At 38.2% G+C, this 18,799-nt stretch overlaps 1 protein-coding gene across 2 annotated transcripts in view; it reads left to right on the forward strand.

Annotated features, from left to right (window-relative positions):
• Positions 1-220: 220 nt before the first annotated feature.
• SLK (STE20 like kinase) overlaps positions 221-18,799 on the forward strand; it is a 56,856-nt gene continuing 38,277 nt past the window's right edge. For both annotated transcript variants that reach the window (XM_032607797.1, XM_032607798.1), the window contains exons 1-2: positions 221-984; positions 18,280-18,444. In XM_032607797.1, coding sequence (XP_032463688.1) covers positions 835-984; positions 18,280-18,444 — 315 coding nt within the window. In that variant the 5' untranslated portion in view covers positions 221-834. The remainder of the gene's footprint in view (positions 985-18,279; positions 18,445-18,799) is intronic.

The raw sequence follows: 18,799 nt of genomic DNA on the forward strand, positions 1-18,799 counted from the left end.
AGGACAAACCCGGAGCAACCGTCAACCAGCTACCAGCTCAAGCACCAACAGCGCACCCCGCGCCGGGGGCAAGCAAGCCTCCTAGGGCCGCCAGCTTGCGGGTCTCAACGCGCGTGCGCGGGGCCAGAGGGGCCACCCCCGCGCGAGTGCGCGGAGAGCCTGGCGCGCGGCCGGGGGAGCGCGCGGGCGCGCTGCGGAGTCGGCGTTGGCGCGCGCTTTAGGCCGAGGCTGCGTGGGCTCGGGAGGGAGCTAGGCGGCGGCGTCGGCGGCGGCAGCGGCTGCGGCAGCGGCGGCGGCTGCGCCCCAGAGCCCAGGGGGACGCGCGGACCTCGCACTGCGGGTGCAGACGGCTGCGGAGGAGACCCCGGGCTCCCGGCCCGGGGCGGGAGAGCTCGGCCAGACGACTGCCCGCCTCAGAGGCCGCCGGCCGCGTCCCTATCCCGGAGTGGCCGACGCCCCTGGAGACTCGCCGTGACACGGGCCTAACCGCGGTGGCCGCGGGCGTCCGGACCACTCGGGCCCGTCGGGCCGGGCCGGTAGAGGGACGAGCGTCCGGGCAGGTGCCGCCCCCCGAGGGCCGGCCGGGGGCCAGGCGCTTAGCCGCGCGGCCCGGGCTTGGCAGAGGGGCCGCCCGCGCAGCGTCCCCACCCCGCGGGCCGGAGCGGGAGTCGCGCCCCGCCTTCTCCGGAGACTGCCGGGCCGGAGCGGCGGGAGCCCGGACAGCCAGCGCCCGCCGTCGCCCGCCGGGCTTGCGCGGGAGAGCGGGGAGGAGAAACTTTGCCTCTTATTGTTGTTTTTACTTCTTAAGTGTAAGGAACTCTGTTGGAAGGAAGAATGTCCTTCTTCAATTTCCGTAAGATCTTCAAGTTGGGGAGCGAGAAGAAGAAGAAGCAGTACGAACATGTGAAGAGGGACCTAAACCCCGAGGAGTTTTGGGAAATTATAGGAGAATTGGGCGACGGAGCCTTTGGGAAAGTGTACAAGGTAAGAGGGAGAAACGGGAAGTTGCACTTGTGAGATCAAACAGCCCTTGGCCCGGAGTGGCACGAGGATTTCTCGCTCCCGCGTCCTGTTCCTGTCTCTTGGACCTTCTTCTGATTTCGTAAACGTACGTTGGAACTTTATTTAGGTTATCATCCAAGCAGTAGCTAAGAGGTAGGGTTTAAGGTTGAACAAAATGGGGCCTGGATGTAGTTTAAAGAGTGGTTGCCAAACGGAGGCAAGGTTTACCGTCTGCTCTGTTAAACGTTAAAGGAAATGAGAGTGTTCTTTAATTTAAAGGAGGGGTCTGGTTGTGGCCCTCAAGCATTTTCAAATCAGAAACTCATTATACTTTTCAGTGGATTTCTATTTGTGTACTAGCTGTTTGCTTTCGTATATATACTTACACTAAAGCAGTTCCCTTTTGGGGTCCAGAGTATATATTTGGTTGTATCTATTGCTCATACATAACCAGTCTCTTGGGGATGAGAGCAAAGTGATTGCTACTTGCAGACTATTCTTGACTTGGTGGCTTGACAGCATACTGTAAAATGGAGTGGAATTTCTGATAGAAAATTTTTGGAAGAAAACCTGCATCTGGTATTAGTTTCTAAATATAATTATAATAAGCATTGACTAGAAGTCAATTTCAGGGCTTAAGAAATTAAAAAAAAAACATGCACCTACATATATACACATATTTTTACATACAGATATTCATTTCAGTAGAAAGAGGTTTGCCGTTTCAATAGGAAGGCATGGGTTAACTGTTTACTGTCTTGTAAGGAGTATATGAATGATGTCATCGGAATATTTTAATCCTGAAGGGTGAGGATTTTATGAGACAGTTTAAGGGGAAGGACCCACAGGGTCGCCTAGAAGTGAAAATATAAGTAACTTAAGTTTATACAGGACTCCGCAGTTTTTAAAGTACTTTCCCATAATTTGGCCCCCATGAGAGTTCTGCGAGATCTGCAGGTCGGTAGTGTCTACATTTCATAGATGAGGACACTGAGGCTCAAATTGTTCACATTCACACCAGTCACAGCCTAGATTTGATCTCAAGTCTTCTGACCCCATATTTACTGTTATTTTTTTTTTTTACTTTAATGTCTATTGGTAGAAGTGATAGCATTTTCCCTTCTTTCTAAGCATCATCACACTGTCTGCCTTTGCCCTGCCTCTGATGCATCTCAAAGCCCCTCATTCTTAGTCTGAAATATCTACTCTTTTCTGTGTGCTTTCAAAACACATTGTTCACCTTGCTTACTATGGCACTTGTCACATGTTAATGTATTTATGTTTTTATGATAAGACTAGGGGCCAAAATTATATACATTTGGGTTAATTCTATTGCCTTAGCACATAGTGCATTTCTCTTTATATTTGTGGAAATGAAGGAATGTGTGTTACCTGCTTGTGAGCGCTATTGAAGCTACTATGTGCTGTGAAAGTTGACAAAGTAAACTTCAGTGCCTAATGTGGAGGGTAGACTATGGATTTCAACAAGAGCTTACAGTACAGAATGTATGGTAGACAGGGCTTTTAGTGCAGTGGGAAGATCACTCCTGGGAGTGAAGAATTGTGTTTTATTGCTGGTTGTCACAAACCAGCTTCGAGATCTTCGAGAAATTTAATGTCTTTGGACCTCTTTTTTCTGAGGTGGGAAATCATAGATTTCCCTAAATGTTTAGATTCTTTTACCCATTAATGTTCTGTGAGTATGCAGTTATCTAGGAAAGGCAAAAATAAATCCTCAAGGCATCTGGGATCTGGTAGTTAGAAGGCAGTAGGTGATTATGGGCAGTTTTCATGGTATAAATGTTTTATTGAACAGAAACAGTGTAATATTAAGACACTGGCTCCAGAGTTGGACTATATCTTGGCTCCCTCAATAGCAGCCTGTGACCTTGGACAAGTTACTTAATCGTTCCATGTCTCATTTTTCTCATCAGTAAGACCTACTCCTTAGTGTGTGAGAATTAAAGGAGATAAAAAATGTAAGACACAAAAAAGGGCTCAGAAAATGGCAGAAAATTACTGTTGTTACATTTACAGCTTGGAAACAAAATATGGGATGGGACAGGAAAAGGGACCTACGAAGATAGTAAACCATTTTCTGGCACAAGCAGATTGTGTGGACATGCTAATGCTATGTGATTTAATTCTTTAATGACTCTGCAGAGTGAATGTATCTTCCTATAGTGGGACACCAATTGAAAAATTTTTGAAAAACAAGAGACTTACTCTATGTAGTTGAACACTATAAGATTGTGTCAAGGATAATTTTTGTGGGCTTGATATCTATTTTAGTGTGATACTTGAAGAGTGTGAGTTCTTTGCATCTTTTTCTTTTCATCTTTCATTTTTTTATGCTTTCAAGGAGTAAGCTCTGAGATTTTTTTAAAAAGAGAATTTTAAATTTAAACTTATCTTACCTGTTCTGCCTTTTGTGTAACCTTTTTTACTGTACAAGATTCTCTAGAAATTTTAAATTTATAAACTTCTGTGTAAGAGAAAAAACTTTGATAGCTTTTTTTACAATTGTATGTATTAGTATGTAATAGAAAACTATTTCTAAAGTTGATTCCAACTGTCATTTGCTTATGGAAATTAGTAGCTGTTACAAAGGTTAAATTTCTAAATAGACAATCATTTTTCCGTCGTATTGTTGTATGCTCTCCACTCAGTCCTGCACTATATACAACTCTAACAGTTACTTTCTTGCCTGAAAGATCTTCCCGATTTTAAATTTATTTTCTCTTTTTAATAGTATTATTTGACACATAAATGAAGATATGTAGTATCCCTCACAATTTTTTATGTTTGGATTTCTGTTGCTTTTAACAGAAAAAAAAAAAGAAGGAATGACATGAAATGATCTGTTGAATTGAAGCTGAACTATTGACTGTGTGTTGGATGAAAGTGATTCTTTTTATGTCCCTGATGGGCATGCACCTTTTTAAAAAAAAGTAGTGAAATATATAATCTTTGTATTGAAAAGTACAAAACATATATGTACGTTTAGCAAACAATAGTAAAGTGAACTCATATTAACAACCATCAGAGTAAAGGAATTCTGCCAGTACCCCAGAATCCTTCCCACCTCCTTTCTGAATTACTTCCTCTCTCCCCCTAAAGGAAACCGCTATCCTATCTGTAAGTTTTTCATTTCTTTCCTTTCTTCATAATTTACTATCTAGGAGTGTATAACTAAACATGATAACTTTAGTTTTGTATGTATTGAGTGTATTTTATGTCTTGCCTCTTGAAATCAGCATTATGTTTGTGAGGTTTGTCTTTGTTATCGCTAAAGCGGTATGTAGTTAACTGTTGCATAGAATTCCAATATATGGTTACATCACCAATTATTTACCATTGTACTGTTAATGGATATATCAGTTGTTTCCAGTGTTTGGCTTTTATACACAGTACTGGTGCATATATGTATGAGTTTCACTAAGACTCAGGAGTAGAATTGCTGGGTTATAGGGTAGTGTATCTTTAATTTTACTAGATGATGCCATACTATACCAGTTTACACTCCCACCAGCAGCGTATGGTAATTTCCTTGCTCTGCATTCTCTCCAACATTTGATATTGTAAGAATTTTTAAGTTTTGACAATCTGATGTTATAGTTTTCCTTGTGCTTTTAATACATCTTTCTCTGACTGCTAATAAGTGATTCTTTCCATAGGTTTATTAGTAATTTGAATTTCTTCTTTTTGTGTTCAAGTTTCTTGTTCATGTTCCTCTTGGATGTCTTTTTCTTGTTTATTTGTAGTGTATTCTGGATTTTAACCATTTGCTGGTTATGGTTATTGCAAATACATTTTCATTCTGTGCCTGTCTTTTCATTTTCTTTATGGTGTCTTTTTATGAACAGGAAGTTCTTGACTTTAATATACTCCAACTTTGTTTTTTCTGTTTCAGTTAATGCTTTCTCTATTGTATTTGAGAAATTCTTTCCTGGAGCGTCCTTCCAGTTGTTGGATGGGATGCTGCCCGATTGATAAATCACCTAATAAAGCTAATTAGATCTTTGGAAAAGAAAAGAAAAGAAAGGCTTTCCTAACCTGAGATCATGGAGATAATCCTCTATTTTATCTTCTAAGAGCTTTATGATTTTGCCTTTAACATTTAGGTCTACAACCCTAAATGTTAGAATAGATTTTTGCAAATGGTATGATATAGGGGTCCAATTTCATTTTTTTATCCCATGGATACACAATTGTCCCAAGACTCATCACTGGGGGAAACTATTCTTCCACTGCTCTGCAGTGCTGTCTGCAACATGTGTCTGTTTCTAGTCTCTTCATTGATCTATGAGTCTATTCCTTTGTCAGTATCCTGCTGTCTTAATTAGGGAAGCATTGAAACAAATCTCAGCTAGAGAAAGACTTCCCCTTGTTCTTATTCAGCAGTGTCTAGTATATTCTTGGCCTTCAGTGCTTTCATGTACATTTTAGAATTAGCTTAATTGAGTTCCACAAAAAAACCTGTTGTGCCTTTTTGAAGGGGTTTAATTGAATTTATATTTAGATCAACTTTGGAAAAATTAACGTCTCCCTGATACTGAGTCTTCCTACCTATGCATATGTTTTATCTCTAGGTCTTTTTTTTAATATCTCTCAATAATGGCTTATAATTTTCCTCCCCAGAAGTCTTAGGAGCTCAAACTACTTCAAGAGTGTCTTAAATGCTTTGTTTTTCCTATTGGAATTTCTTCCTTGTTTTGGTTATGTACAGCCTTCAGTAGTCTTCTGAGAAAGGATGAATGGAAGGTTCGGTTTTTAAGACCAGGCCTGTCTGAATATGTCTGTATTATAATGTCATACTTGATGTATAGTTTGGTCGTAGAATTCTAGGTCAAAAATACATTTTTGAACTAGCGTTGGTGAGGACAAAGAGCAATTGAGAAAATCCCCATCCCTTACTTATGGCCAGTCTTCCAAAGTGATTGTATGAATTTATACCCCCATAAGTAAGGGATGGGGATTTTCTCAGTTGCTCTTTGTTCTCACCAACACTTGCTATTGTTATTAATACTGTTATTAATATTTTATGTTAGCCATTCTGGTGAGTGTGAAGTGGTTTTATTTACATTTTCCTTATGACTAAAAAAATTGAGTCATGTGCCTATCGAATATTTGGGTATTTTCTTTTCTGTGAAATTTCCTGTTTGTTTGCCCATTTAAAAACATAGCTGTATTGAGATATAATTTATATAACTCAGAATTCACCTATTTTATGTTTATAACTTGATGAGTTTTAATAACTTTGCACAGTTGTGCAACCATCACTACAATCTGGCTTTAGAATCCTCTTTTGGCCACTTGAAGTTCCCTTGTGCCCATTTACAGTCAATTCCTGTTCCTGCAGGGGTTTTCTTTGTCTGATTACTAATGAGGTTGAGTTCCTTTTTATATACTTATTGGCCATTTTGATTTCTTCTTCTCTGAAGTGCTTGTTAAAGTCTTTTGAGTTCTTTTTCTTTTTCTCATTGATTTATGGGAGTCTGTATATTCTGGAAACTAACCCTCTCAAGTTATATATGATGCACATTATTTTCTCTTGCTTTGTGGTTTGTCTTTTCTTTCTCTTTATGATATCCTTCTTTTGTATAGACATTTCAGATTTTAATGTAGTTCAATTTATTAACTTTTTGTCTTAAAATTTCCTTACCCAGGGGCTTCCCTGGTGGCGCAGTGGTTGAGAGTCCGCCTGCCGATGCAGGGGACACGGGTTCGTGCCCCGGTCCGGGAAGATCCCACATGCCGCGGAGCGGCTGGGCCTGTGAGCCATGGCCGCTGAGCCTGCGCGTCCGGAGCCTGTGCTCCGCAACGGGAGAGGCCACAACAGTGAGAGGCCCGCGTACTAAAAAAAAAAAAAAAAAAAAAAAAAAAAATTTCCTTACCCAGGGTGATGAAGATGTCCTCCTGTGTTATGTTCTTAAAGTTTTATGGTGTTGCCTTCTTCCTATACATTAGGTCTGTAATTAAACTGATGTTGGTTTTTGTCTATAGTGTGAAGTAGGGGTCCAGTTTCATTTTTTCTATGTAGATACCCAGTTGTCTCAACACAATTGACCGAAAAGACCACCCTTTCCGTATTGCTTTGCAATGCCTCCATCATATGTCAAATGTCCATATACACATGGTATATTTCTATGAATTTCCTATTTCTTTAGGATAAATTCCTAGAAATAGAATTGTTAGGGCAAAATACATGATCATTTATTAATGTTTACTGTGAAATTACTCTAGAAAGGTTTATAAATTTATTTTTAAATTAATTTTTAATTATATTGTAAGATGTTATGGGAAAACCTGAATGAACTTTTTGGCCAATCCAATACAAATAATTAAAGAAGTTCTATTTATTGGGAAAATTAACTTATTAGAGATTAATGTTAGTTTCTTTGACCGTTACTCTAATTATTGTTCCTGCTCTTCTCTCCATAAATGTAACTATTATCATCGGTTTCTTTTTCTGTTTGTTTTGTTTTTGGGGGTTTTTTTTGGCCGTGCTGCTTGGCTTGCGGGATGTCAGTTCTCTGATCAGGAATTGAACCCAGGCCACAGCAGTGAAAACGCTGCATCCTGTCCTCTGGACCACCAGGGAACTCCCCATCATCAGTTTCATGTATATGTTTCTAGATATTTTTCTGTGTACTTACGTATATATACATGGGTTATACCTATTTAAACAACCCAACAATGGTCTATTTCTGTGCCTTTGTTCCTTGATCTTTTTCAATGTTAGTTTTTATCCTTTTAAAAAAGTTTTACTTTTATTTACTTTTTCAGTAGACAAAAAGAGTATCTGTTTATTTCATTTTCCATTTCTCTCATTTTTAAAGAGATTGCCATTTAAAAATTAATTGAATTATTCATATTCTAATAGAGTTGTTTTCTTGTTGATTTGAAAGTACTTTTTATGTACTATGAAAATGAGCACTTTATAATAATGATGCAGTTATTTTAGTTACTTTAGTTTATGCTGCTTTTTTGATATAAAGACATATAATGTTCTTCATTCTACAAAATCTGTCTGTGTGTTACTTTGCTTTTTTTTCCTTCACTTTCATGCTTAGAAAAGCCTTCCCTACCCAGAAATTAGATAAATATTTATCTATATTTTCTTCTAAACTTCTTAATAGTTCAGTTATGAAGAATTTTAATTTTAATTGACAATTAAAATTTTAATTTTAATTGACATGACACTCTATTCTATCCTAAAAAAAATATATATATTTTCTCTATTTCTAGAAATGTAAATACTATTATTTTGAAAATATAGCAAAGTATAAAGAAGAATATATAAAAATAATTCTACCTTTTAGATAACCTGTTAATTTAAAAGAACTCAAGGGTATACTCATGTGGTTAGAAACTTGAACAGTACAAAAAATGATAAAATTGAAAAATGAAAGCCATCCCCGCCAGTCTTTCTTCCTGAGTTTAACCACTATAATAGTATCTGTGTATCTTTTCAGGTAAAATTTTATGCCTGTATGAGCATATATACAAATGCTTGTTTGTAAAACTGAAAATATATCGACACATGCACGTTAGTATATACCGGTGAACTTAACTGCCTATCAAATTGATAGCATAATCATACTGGAAAAGTGCTTCAAATGATGTTTTAAATTAATTAATTTATTTTTGGCTGCATTGGGTCTTCGTTGCAGTACGTGGGCTTCTCATTATGGTGGCTTATCTTGTTGTGGAGCACGGGCTCTAGGTGCGTGGGCTTCGGTAGTTGTGGCACGCAGGCTCAATAGTTGTGGCTCATGGGCTCTAGAGTGCAGGCTCAGTAGTTGTGGTACCTGGGCTTAGTTGCTCTGTGGCATGTGGGATTTCCCCGGACGAGGGCTCGAACCCGTGTCCCCTGCATCGGCAGGCGGATTATTAACCACTGCGCCACCAGGGAAGTCCCAAATGATTTTTGAATAGAGTGCTCTGACTCGTGGGATATATTTAAAGGATAAAAAGAACAGCAAAGAATGCTTGAACTTTATTAAATAGGTTTGTTACTAGTAGTGATAACTAATCTTATAATTCTGAAAATACTTTATATGTACTATAGGATAGAGCAAATTAATTAATATAGTGCTGTTTTAGAAACTAGGGTTGTAACTCAGAGAAAGGGGTTATAAGCTTGAAATGTAAGGAAGAACCCTATGACGTTGATTTTTGAACTGGAGGTTTTAGTTGGAACTCGTGATAACACATGCACTCATGCCCCCCAACACACACACACACACACACACACACAATACATATTATACATATTCCTGTTTTCCACTGAAAAGGCCTAGAAGTAATGATAACTAGTACTCCTAGCTCTTGGTTTCTAAATACCATTTCCCACTAAAAGGAACCAGGGCTCGTTGAAAAGTCTGATCCAGGTCTGGGCTAGAGAAGTACAAAAGTGATAAAAATTGAAAAGTAAAAGCCTCCCCACTACTCGTTTTTTACCAAAGGAGCCTGGATATCTTGGACCAGAAAGCAAAGATATGCTCAAAAATTAATGGGGACATGCCCAAAGAATACCGGTTAGTTTTGAGCAACAAAAATATCAACAAAATAGTAGCCTAATAGAGGAATGCTAGTTAGTTAATATGTAAAGATTGATAAAATTAGAAAAACCACTATTTTGCAACCACAGTATAATAATTCAGGCAAAAATTATTGATGGATGCTAAAAAAATCATTGTGTGGAAGGCTGTGGAGGAACATGGTTTCACCCCGTAAGTATCATAAGTAAGTATCACCCAGTAAATGTACCTTTTTGGTAGAGAGAGCTGATGGATACCATCTTAATCAAGTGATCAAACCTGACGTTAATCAACAGTAACAGGAGGAACTGTATTTTCTGATATAATTCAGTGGGAACTGTATAATCACCTAATGTAGTATTTTTGTTAAAGATATTTAACCTGAATCTGTTAATGAGGAAACAATCAGACAAATCCATGGTTTGAACTTTTAAAAATGTAAGCAATAAAGGAGTTTTTTAGCTATTTGAGAAATTTGAATATGGAGTATATATTAGATATTGTATCAAAGTTAAATTCTTTGGGTATGTTAATTATATTGTGGTTATGTGTGAAGTGCAGCTTACTTTGCAAGTGGCATAGTAAAAAAGAAATGCATGTATGTGTGTGTTAGTATATACATATTTATGCACATACACACATATCTTTTACATAGATATGTAAAAGATATGTGTGTGGATCTTGTGTGTGTGTATGTGAGAGTGAGAAAAGCAAATATAACAAAATGTCAATTGGTGACTCTGGGTGAGGGGTGTATGGGTGTTCACTGTTCACGCAACTTCTCTGTAGGTTTGACTTTTTCAAAATAAAAAAGTAAGGGGTCGTATTTTAAAATACTCTTCTACACATTGCTTTATTTCACTTAACAGTTCTCCTTTTCACATTTTTTCCCTCCCTCTATATAGTCATCATTTTTCTCTTTCTCTTTTTCTATGAAAGGAGAAAGAAAGTCTCCTTTCAGAGTACGCAACTACTTCTGTACTATTACTAAAGTTATAGTGTTTATTAAATACCACATTATGTTTTGTACTCAATACCACATGAAGTCCAAATTCCTAGCATGTATACATTTATGTTTTAAAAGAGGTAACTGAAACTTTGGATTGCAAAAATAGCTTTAACGTGCTGGCTCTTCTTTTGTCCTTCTTTGTAAAGATCTTAGTATTTGTGTGGAATAACTTGCCTTGAGAGCAGCATGTTCTGGCCCTTTTATAATTTAACGTTGAGAATAGTTGTGTGGCAGTGACCTTCCTTACCATTTAAAAGCCTTTATTCTTCTTGAATTAATGTCCAGAAGTAGTACATCTTTGTCATATTTTTAAATATTTTTTTGAAATTGTCTTTTCGTGTTCTCACTTTTTCATCTTTTCAACTACGCAGCCTATGCAAATTTCCACAGCTTATCTTTCACACAATTGTCAATAATGTTTCAGTTTATTCAGGCTGCTCCGAGTAAGCAAGTCCTTGAAATAAGTGGGAAAACTGTGTGATCTGAGAATTGGTAAAACATTTTGGAAACTGCAGATTTAGCCAACATTAACTTATTACTGACATTTTGCTGTTGGTATCTTGACCGGCAGTAACTCAGTTTTCAATAAATAACCAGAACAATATAAATAAAATAGTGTTTGGGAATATAGACTATAGAGTATATTCCTTTCTCTTTTGCAGAATTCAGGAAATGACATGAAAATTCTTTTTAAAAAATTTTTATTTATTTATTTATTTGGCGATGCCAAGAGGCATGTGGGATCTTAGTTCCCCAGCCAGGGATGAACTCATGGTCCCTGCAGTGGAAGCACAGAGCCCTAACCACTGGACTGCCAGGAAATTCCCCGAAAAATGCTTTTTTAAAAAAGGATTTCTGTAATATTTTCCAGATGGGAAGAGTATAGTTGATCCTCATTATTTGCGGATTCTGTATTTGTGAATTTGTCTACTTGCTAAAATCTGTTTGTAGTCCCCAAGTCTATACATGCATTACTTTCACAGTCATTTGTGTACGTGTGCAAAGCTATGTAAAATGTGAGTCCCTAGACCCACACATTACATGCTGAGATTGAACTAGGTGATGCTACGTCTTCTTGTCTCAGCTCTCATACAGAGATTTCCAAAGGATGGAGACAGTAGAGAGCAATGTAGTGAAGTGCAAGAAGCTCCTGCTTTGGGACGAGTTGGATGGGGTTTGAATCCCAGCTCTGGCACCTGTTAATTGGGGCAGCCACCTAACATTTCTGAACCTCATTTTCTCTTTTGTAAAACAAAGAAAATAGAATCTACCAGGATGAGTTGTTTTTGAGATTGAAGATTATAATCTATATGAGGAGGAGTGTGTGTGTGTATTTCTTTTAGGAGCAGTGGTTCAGTATTCACTAATTCAGGATTTGTAGTGACCTATATAGAACATAACTAGCACAAATAATGGAAAGCAACTGTATATCTTTGCCAAGTGATGTTGAGTAGTTTTATTCTCATTTGATATTCATACTCATTCCTAGCAAAATCTTATCAGGGCTCTGAGAAGATCACCAGAATTAGCATATAATGTAAAACAGGTAGCAACAATAGCTAAACAATCTAAAACTATCTGCTTTCTCTAGTGCTATTCTTTTTTTTTTCCCCTCACTTAACTGCTCTTTGGAACTTTGAATGTTTATTAACCAATAGTTATTTTTAATTTTTTTAACTTTTTATTTTATGTTGGAGTATAGCTGATTAACAATGTTGTGATAGTTTCAGGTGCACAGCAAAGGGACTCAGCTATACATATACGTGCATCTCTTCTCCCCCAGACTCCCCTCCCATCCAGGCTGCCACATAACATTGAGCAGAGTTCTCTGTGCTATACAGTAGGTCCTTGTTGGTTATCTATTTTATTTCTTTATTTTTAAATGCATAGATCTTTTTAAAAGTTTTATTTATTTTATTTTTGTCTGTGTTGGGTCTTTGTTGCTGTGCACAGGCTTTTCTCTAGTCGCAGAGAGCGGGGGCTACTCTCTGTTGCGGTGCGCAGGCTTCGCATTGCAGCGGCTTCTCTCGTTGCTGAGCATGGGCTCTGGAGCGCAGGCTCAGTAGTTGTAGCGCACGGGCTTAGTTGCTCTGTGGCATGTGGGATCTTCCCGGACCAGGGCTCGAACCCATGTCCCCTGCATTGGCAGGCGGATTCTTAACCACTGCGCCACCAGGGAAGCCCCAAGAATAGCTCAGTCTGCCTTTAAGGGGCTTGTTGAAAGCCAACTAACAGCTGGAGGTGCCGGGGAATGAACCTGGGGCCTGGTACATGCGTGTACATGTTGATCCCAAACTCCGTGACTATCCCTTCCCCCCATCCTTCCCAGTATGAGTTTGTTTCTGTTTTGTAAATAAGTTCATTTGTATCATTTCTTTTTAGATTCTGCATAACCAAATATTTAATACTATGTGTCTTAGTTCTCCCATCTGTAATCCTCATCTGTTTTAGAAGGATTATGCCACTTATTAAATTCGTGTCTTTCAGCTCCAGACACCCCCTTCTATAGCTCTACTTTGTGATGCTCTTCTAAGATTTTGCCAATCACATTTCTGACTTGCCAGCTGCTCACTTTTAGGTTTCAGATGTATGGAGCACTAGAGGGAGGCTGCAAGGAGGAGGAGGAAGAAAGAACCTACACCTTTCTCTTTGTTTCCTGTGGGCTCCCTTGTCTGCTTTCCTGTTACTATGACCATCATCCTAGTGGAAATTCTTCACTCCAGCAACAGTAGTCCTGAATTCAGTTTGTAGTTTTTCCAACACTCACAGAGCCAGCCTCATCACAGCCCTTACTAACACCAGCTCCAGTTGGCTAGTCCCCTCTTCTTCAAAAGGTACCCTAGCCCCACAAGATCCTCTTCCAAGTTCAGAGCCGCCAGCAACAGCTGAGCAGAGCAGCACTCTCTCCTCAGGGAGCTCAGTTTCAGCTCTGCAGAATCTTTCCTCCAGGTTTCTGAGTTTTAGTTATTCCAGTCTCTTTCCTTGGCTCCTGTGATTCGTGAAGATAAAAACATAGTGATTTTTAAGTGATCACGACTGATCTCTGAAAACTGTTTATGTATTGAAGTTATGTCTCCTTTAAATTAATATCTGAGTATTTATTTCATTCTTGTTTTTATTAACATTTGTTTAGTTATAATTACATCTTTATGTGAAGAATTTTCATGCTTTAGGTGGTAGATGAGACTTTTTTTTAAAAAAATAAATTTATTTATTTATTCATTTTTGGCTGCATTGGGTCTTCGTTGCTGTGCACGGGCTTTCTCTAGTTGCGGCGAGCGGGGGCTACTCTTCGTTGAAGTGTGCGGGCTTCTCATTGCTGTGGCTTCTCTCGTTGGAGAGCACGGGCTCTAGGCGCCAGGCTTCAGTAGTTGTGGCTCGTGGGCTCAGTAGTTGTGCCTCGTGGGCTCTAGAGCGCGGGCTCAGTAGTTGTGGCGCACGGGCTTAGTTGCTCTGTGGCATATGGGATCTTCCTGGACCAGGGCTCGAACCCATGTCCCCTGCACTGGAAGGCGGATTCTTAACCACTGAGCCACCAGGGAAGTCCCAAGACTGTTTCTTTTTAACACTTTATTTGCATTATGTTTGTTGATAGTTTTACACACTTAACAACGTTTATTTCAGTTTTGATTTTTAGAGTTCTCTGGAATCAGATCCTGATGAGTAATCAAGTTATTTTCAAACAATAATGTAAGAAGCACTATATTTTCTAATGTAAATTTTATTTATTATTTATATTAAACCAAATGGTATTATTGTTGGTTTAATTAGTATACCCAGGGCAATGGAATAATGAAATTTGTTACTACAGAGAACTTCAGAGATTATCTAGTATTAATTATTTTTCCCCTTTCATGCCATTCTATTCGCAAGTAAAATACACATCTTTAAAATCTTCCAGGACATTGGTAGAGGCATGCAGAAGCAGGATGACTTTTAACTTTACTCACAATATCCTTGGTCTCTTGCCAGGGCTTGTATTTTATAGTGTTCCTCTTTAAGAACAGTTCCTCTGTACTCTTTCTTCCCAAAGTGTTAAGTTAAAATGGTGACAGAAGGGCTTATTTCTCACTGGCTTATTTCCTGACTTGGGGGAGGGCGAGTTCTATTTATTATTTTTTCAGCTGTAGTATCTTTCTTAGGGAGATAAACGTAATGTCATATTTTACCAGTTATGATAGACTTTTTTTTTTTTGCGGTACACAGGCCTCTCACTGTTGTGGCCTCTCCCGTCGCGGAGCACAGGCTCCGGACGCGCAGGCTCAGCGGTCATGGCTCACGGGCCCAGCCGCTCCACGGCATGTGGGATCTTCCCGGACTGGGGCATGAACCCGTGTCCCCTGCATCGGCAGGCGGACCCTCAACCACTGCGCCACCAGGGAAGCCCAGACTTTTAACTTTTAAACATCTCTCAAATTGGGATATGTCCCAATTTATTGATTGACGCCCTAGTATTGTTCGCCAGATGGCAGTTGTGATGTATCTGTCATTGCCTATGCTTTGTGAACGTAGTTGTATCTCTGGTGTCATACAGTTGCAACCCCTTGATGTTTCAATCAATAAACCATTTAAGAACGTTTTGAAGAAAGAATGTGAGTCCTGGTTGTCATCTGAAAACTTCATTTAGCACCTGTGGTAAGATCAAGAAAGTATCAGCATTATAATTGCAAAATGGGAGACAGTGGCTTCAAAGAAAATTTTGGAGACAGTAGAGGGGCACTTTTTAAAGAAATGCTGCATCACCAAAGCTTTTCATGGCTAGAGAATGATATTGTGTGGAAAAACACAGACATTAGATAATTCTGAGTGAAAAAGTGACTCAGGAGTTAAATGTGAAGAAGTGTTTAATTTTTCATGTATGCACAAGGGTAATATACGCTAACAATTTTTGTCTATATTTATCCAGAAGAGCTCTTAAAAAGGAATAATGTGAAAATTCTAAATAATAAAGTGCCTGGCAGTTTTTCTTCCTTAGTGGAGCATAAGATAATGGCACATCTTAAAAGGCTTCGTAGGTTAGCATATTATTCTAGAGTGGTAGTTATGACTAATAAAGTTATCTTTTTATCCATACATATTCTGTGAACCCTAAACATTAGGGTTACTTTGTTAGTAATTAGTATTCATTTTTACCTCTACCTAAGGAAGTAAAATGTAGCAAAATCTACTTAGGAGAATTCCCATATATAGGCTGATACCTGGTTTGTTTATTCTTTCATCATCATCTCAAAGGTTAGATAATAGATCCCTAAGAAATATCCCATAGACTGATTTTTTTATATCTTATTGCCTCTGTAAAAATAATACATGTCCATTTAAAAATGTAAACAATATGAAAAATATAGAAAAAGTCAAAAGCACGTGAAACTCTGCCATCCCCACTGATGATGTCTTTCCAGATATTTCTTATGTAGTTATCCCTGTGTGAAAATGGATGTGTAGTTTTTGTAAAACTGCATACCTTTTGTGTTTAGTAAGTTACTTTTTTTCCATTCAGTGATATGTTGTGGCTTTTGTCCCATCTTAAGAAATATTAATTGGTTAGTCAAATAATTTTAATGGTTGCATAATTTTCCATTGTAGAAGCATACTGAATGATTTAAGTAGGTTCCCGTTAATGGACATTTAGGCTGATTAAGTTTTCTTTATTGTAAACAGTGCTTTGATGAATATTTTGTGCATGCATTTTTTTTGTAAAATTATCTCCTTATAAATTATTAAAAGTGGGATTTGGACATTTATTTGTTTATTAAAACACTTATTACTAGCTTTTGAAAGTTTGCTATTTTTTCTTTTAAGGTGATAGATTTACTGAAGTGATGGTAACATATATAATATTGAAATGTCTTTTAAAAACCCATTAGTATTTTAAGATTTGATTCCTAACTTAAAAAAAATGATCTTGGCTTCTACTACATATTTGGAAACCTTTCATTTCTAATAAATGGAGGTGAGAAGTTATTCAATTAAAATGGAAAAGTTAAAGTACTAAAAACAATGAAAAATAATTAAACTGATGGAAGTATAGGGAAACTGGAAAGGGTAATGATTGAAGTAAAGAAAGGGCTTTGGAAACAACCAGGATTTGAATCCTGATTCAGCCTCTTACTAGCTCTACATGACCTCGGGGAAGCCTTTTAATGTCTCTAAATTTATTTATCCTCCTTAAAAGTAGGGATGCTGATATATCATGGGGTCATTTTGAGGATTAAATAATAATAGTAATAATTCCAGATAAGATGTTTGAATCTTTTTTACTATGTGTGGCAGGCGTTGTATTAAATGTTTATATGTATTCTTTTCACTTGGCAAATATTTATTAATTCTCACAAACTCGTGAGATATAAGTATGTTTTATTGATGAGGAAGCTAAAACTAAAAAAGGGAGTTTGTAAGTTGCCCAAGCAACATAGTTAACAAGTGGCAGAATCAGAATTTGAGCCCTACCAGTCTGACCCGGTAGAGCCTGCAATTTGAAATTCTATCATATGTGTATATAAAGCACTTAGCACAGTGAAAAGCATGCATCAGTTAATATTTATGTTTAGGCTATCTTTAAAAAATAAGTATGTCAAGAGAATGAGAAGACAAGCCACTTGGAGAAAATGTTGGCAAAAGATATATCTGATAAAAGACCGTTATTCAAAATATATTAAGAATTCTTAAACCTCAACAATTAGAAAACCTACAGTCTGATTAAAAAATGGCCAGAAGATTTGGACACGTCACTGAAGAAGATATTCAGATGGCCAATAAGCATATGAAAAGATGCTCAGTATCATATGCCATTAGGGCGTTGCAAGTTAAAACAGGGAGACACCACTACACACTTATTAGAATGACAAAAATTTATACCAACAGCACCAAATGTTGGCAGGGGTGTGGAGCAGCAGGAACTCTCATTCATTGCTGTTGGGAATGCAAAATAGTATAGGCGCTTTAGAAGACAGTTTGGCAGTATCTTGCAAAACTACACATACTCTTACCATATGATCCAGTAATTCTGCTCCTTGGTACTTACTCAAAGGGGTTGAAAACTTAATGTCCACACAAAAACCTGCACACAGATGTTTATAGCAGCCTTATTCACGATTGATAAAACCTGGAAACAACCAAGATGTCTTCAATAGGTGAATGGATAAACAAACTGGCACATCTATATAATTGACTATTATTCAGTGCTAAAACGAAATTAGGTATCAAACCATGAGAAGACATGGAGGAATCTTAAATGCTTGTTACTAAGTGAAAGAAGCCAATCTGAAAAGGCTACATACTGTATGAAAAACAAAACTATGGAGACAGTAAAAAGATCAGTGGAGGGGTTAGGAAGAGGGCAGGATGAATAGGCAGCGCATAGAGATTTTTAGGGCAGTGAAACTATTGTGTATGATATTATAATGGTGGATACATATCGTACATTTGTCCAGACCCGCAGAGCACATACCAGGAGTTAATCCTAATGTAAACAGTGGACTTTTGGTAATAATGATGTGTCAATATAGGTTCATCAGTTGTAACAAATGTACCACTGTGGTGCAGAATGTTGATAGCGGGGGAGGCCGTGCATGTGTAGGGAGGAGAGTACATGGGAACTCTGTGTACTTTCTGCTCAGATTTGCTGGGAGCCTAAAACTGCTCTAAAAAATAAAGTTTATTAAAAAAAAATTTAAAAAGCAAGTATGAGTTATAAGCATGAACTTCTGATACTTTTGTTTTTAGGCCCAGAATAAAGAGACCAATGTTTTAGCTGCTGCAAAGGTGATTGACACCAAATCTGAAGAAGAACTTGAAGATTACATGGTTGAAATTGATATATTAGCATCTTGTGATCACCCTAATATAGTCAAGCTTCTAGATGCCTTCTATTATGAGAACAATCTTTGGGTAAGTGTTTTCTGTTAATCTATAGGAATAACCAAAATGAGTTAATTGTCCTAAAGAGGTTTATAAGTTTTGTAGGCCTGTTTTATGTACTACCTCTTCTTTTTAGTCACTTATGCTACTTGAATGAGAATTGACCTGCTGATGAGAGGGGTCATTAACAACATAATTATCCTTAGCTTCAACAGATTTTTTTTTTTTTTTTTTTGCGGTACATGGGCCTGTCACTGTTGTGGCCTCTCCTGTAGCGGAGCACAGGCTCCGGACGCGCAGGCCCAGCGGCCATGGCCCACGGGCCCAGCCGCTCCGCGGCATGTGGGATCCTCCTGGACCGGGGCACGAACCTGTGTCCCCTGCA

This window comes from Phocoena sinus, chromosome 16 (assembly GCF_008692025.1).
Source record: "Phocoena sinus isolate mPhoSin1 chromosome 16, mPhoSin1.pri, whole genome shotgun sequence".
Taxonomy (NCBI): Eukaryota; Metazoa; Chordata; class Mammalia; order Artiodactyla; family Phocoenidae; genus Phocoena; species Phocoena sinus.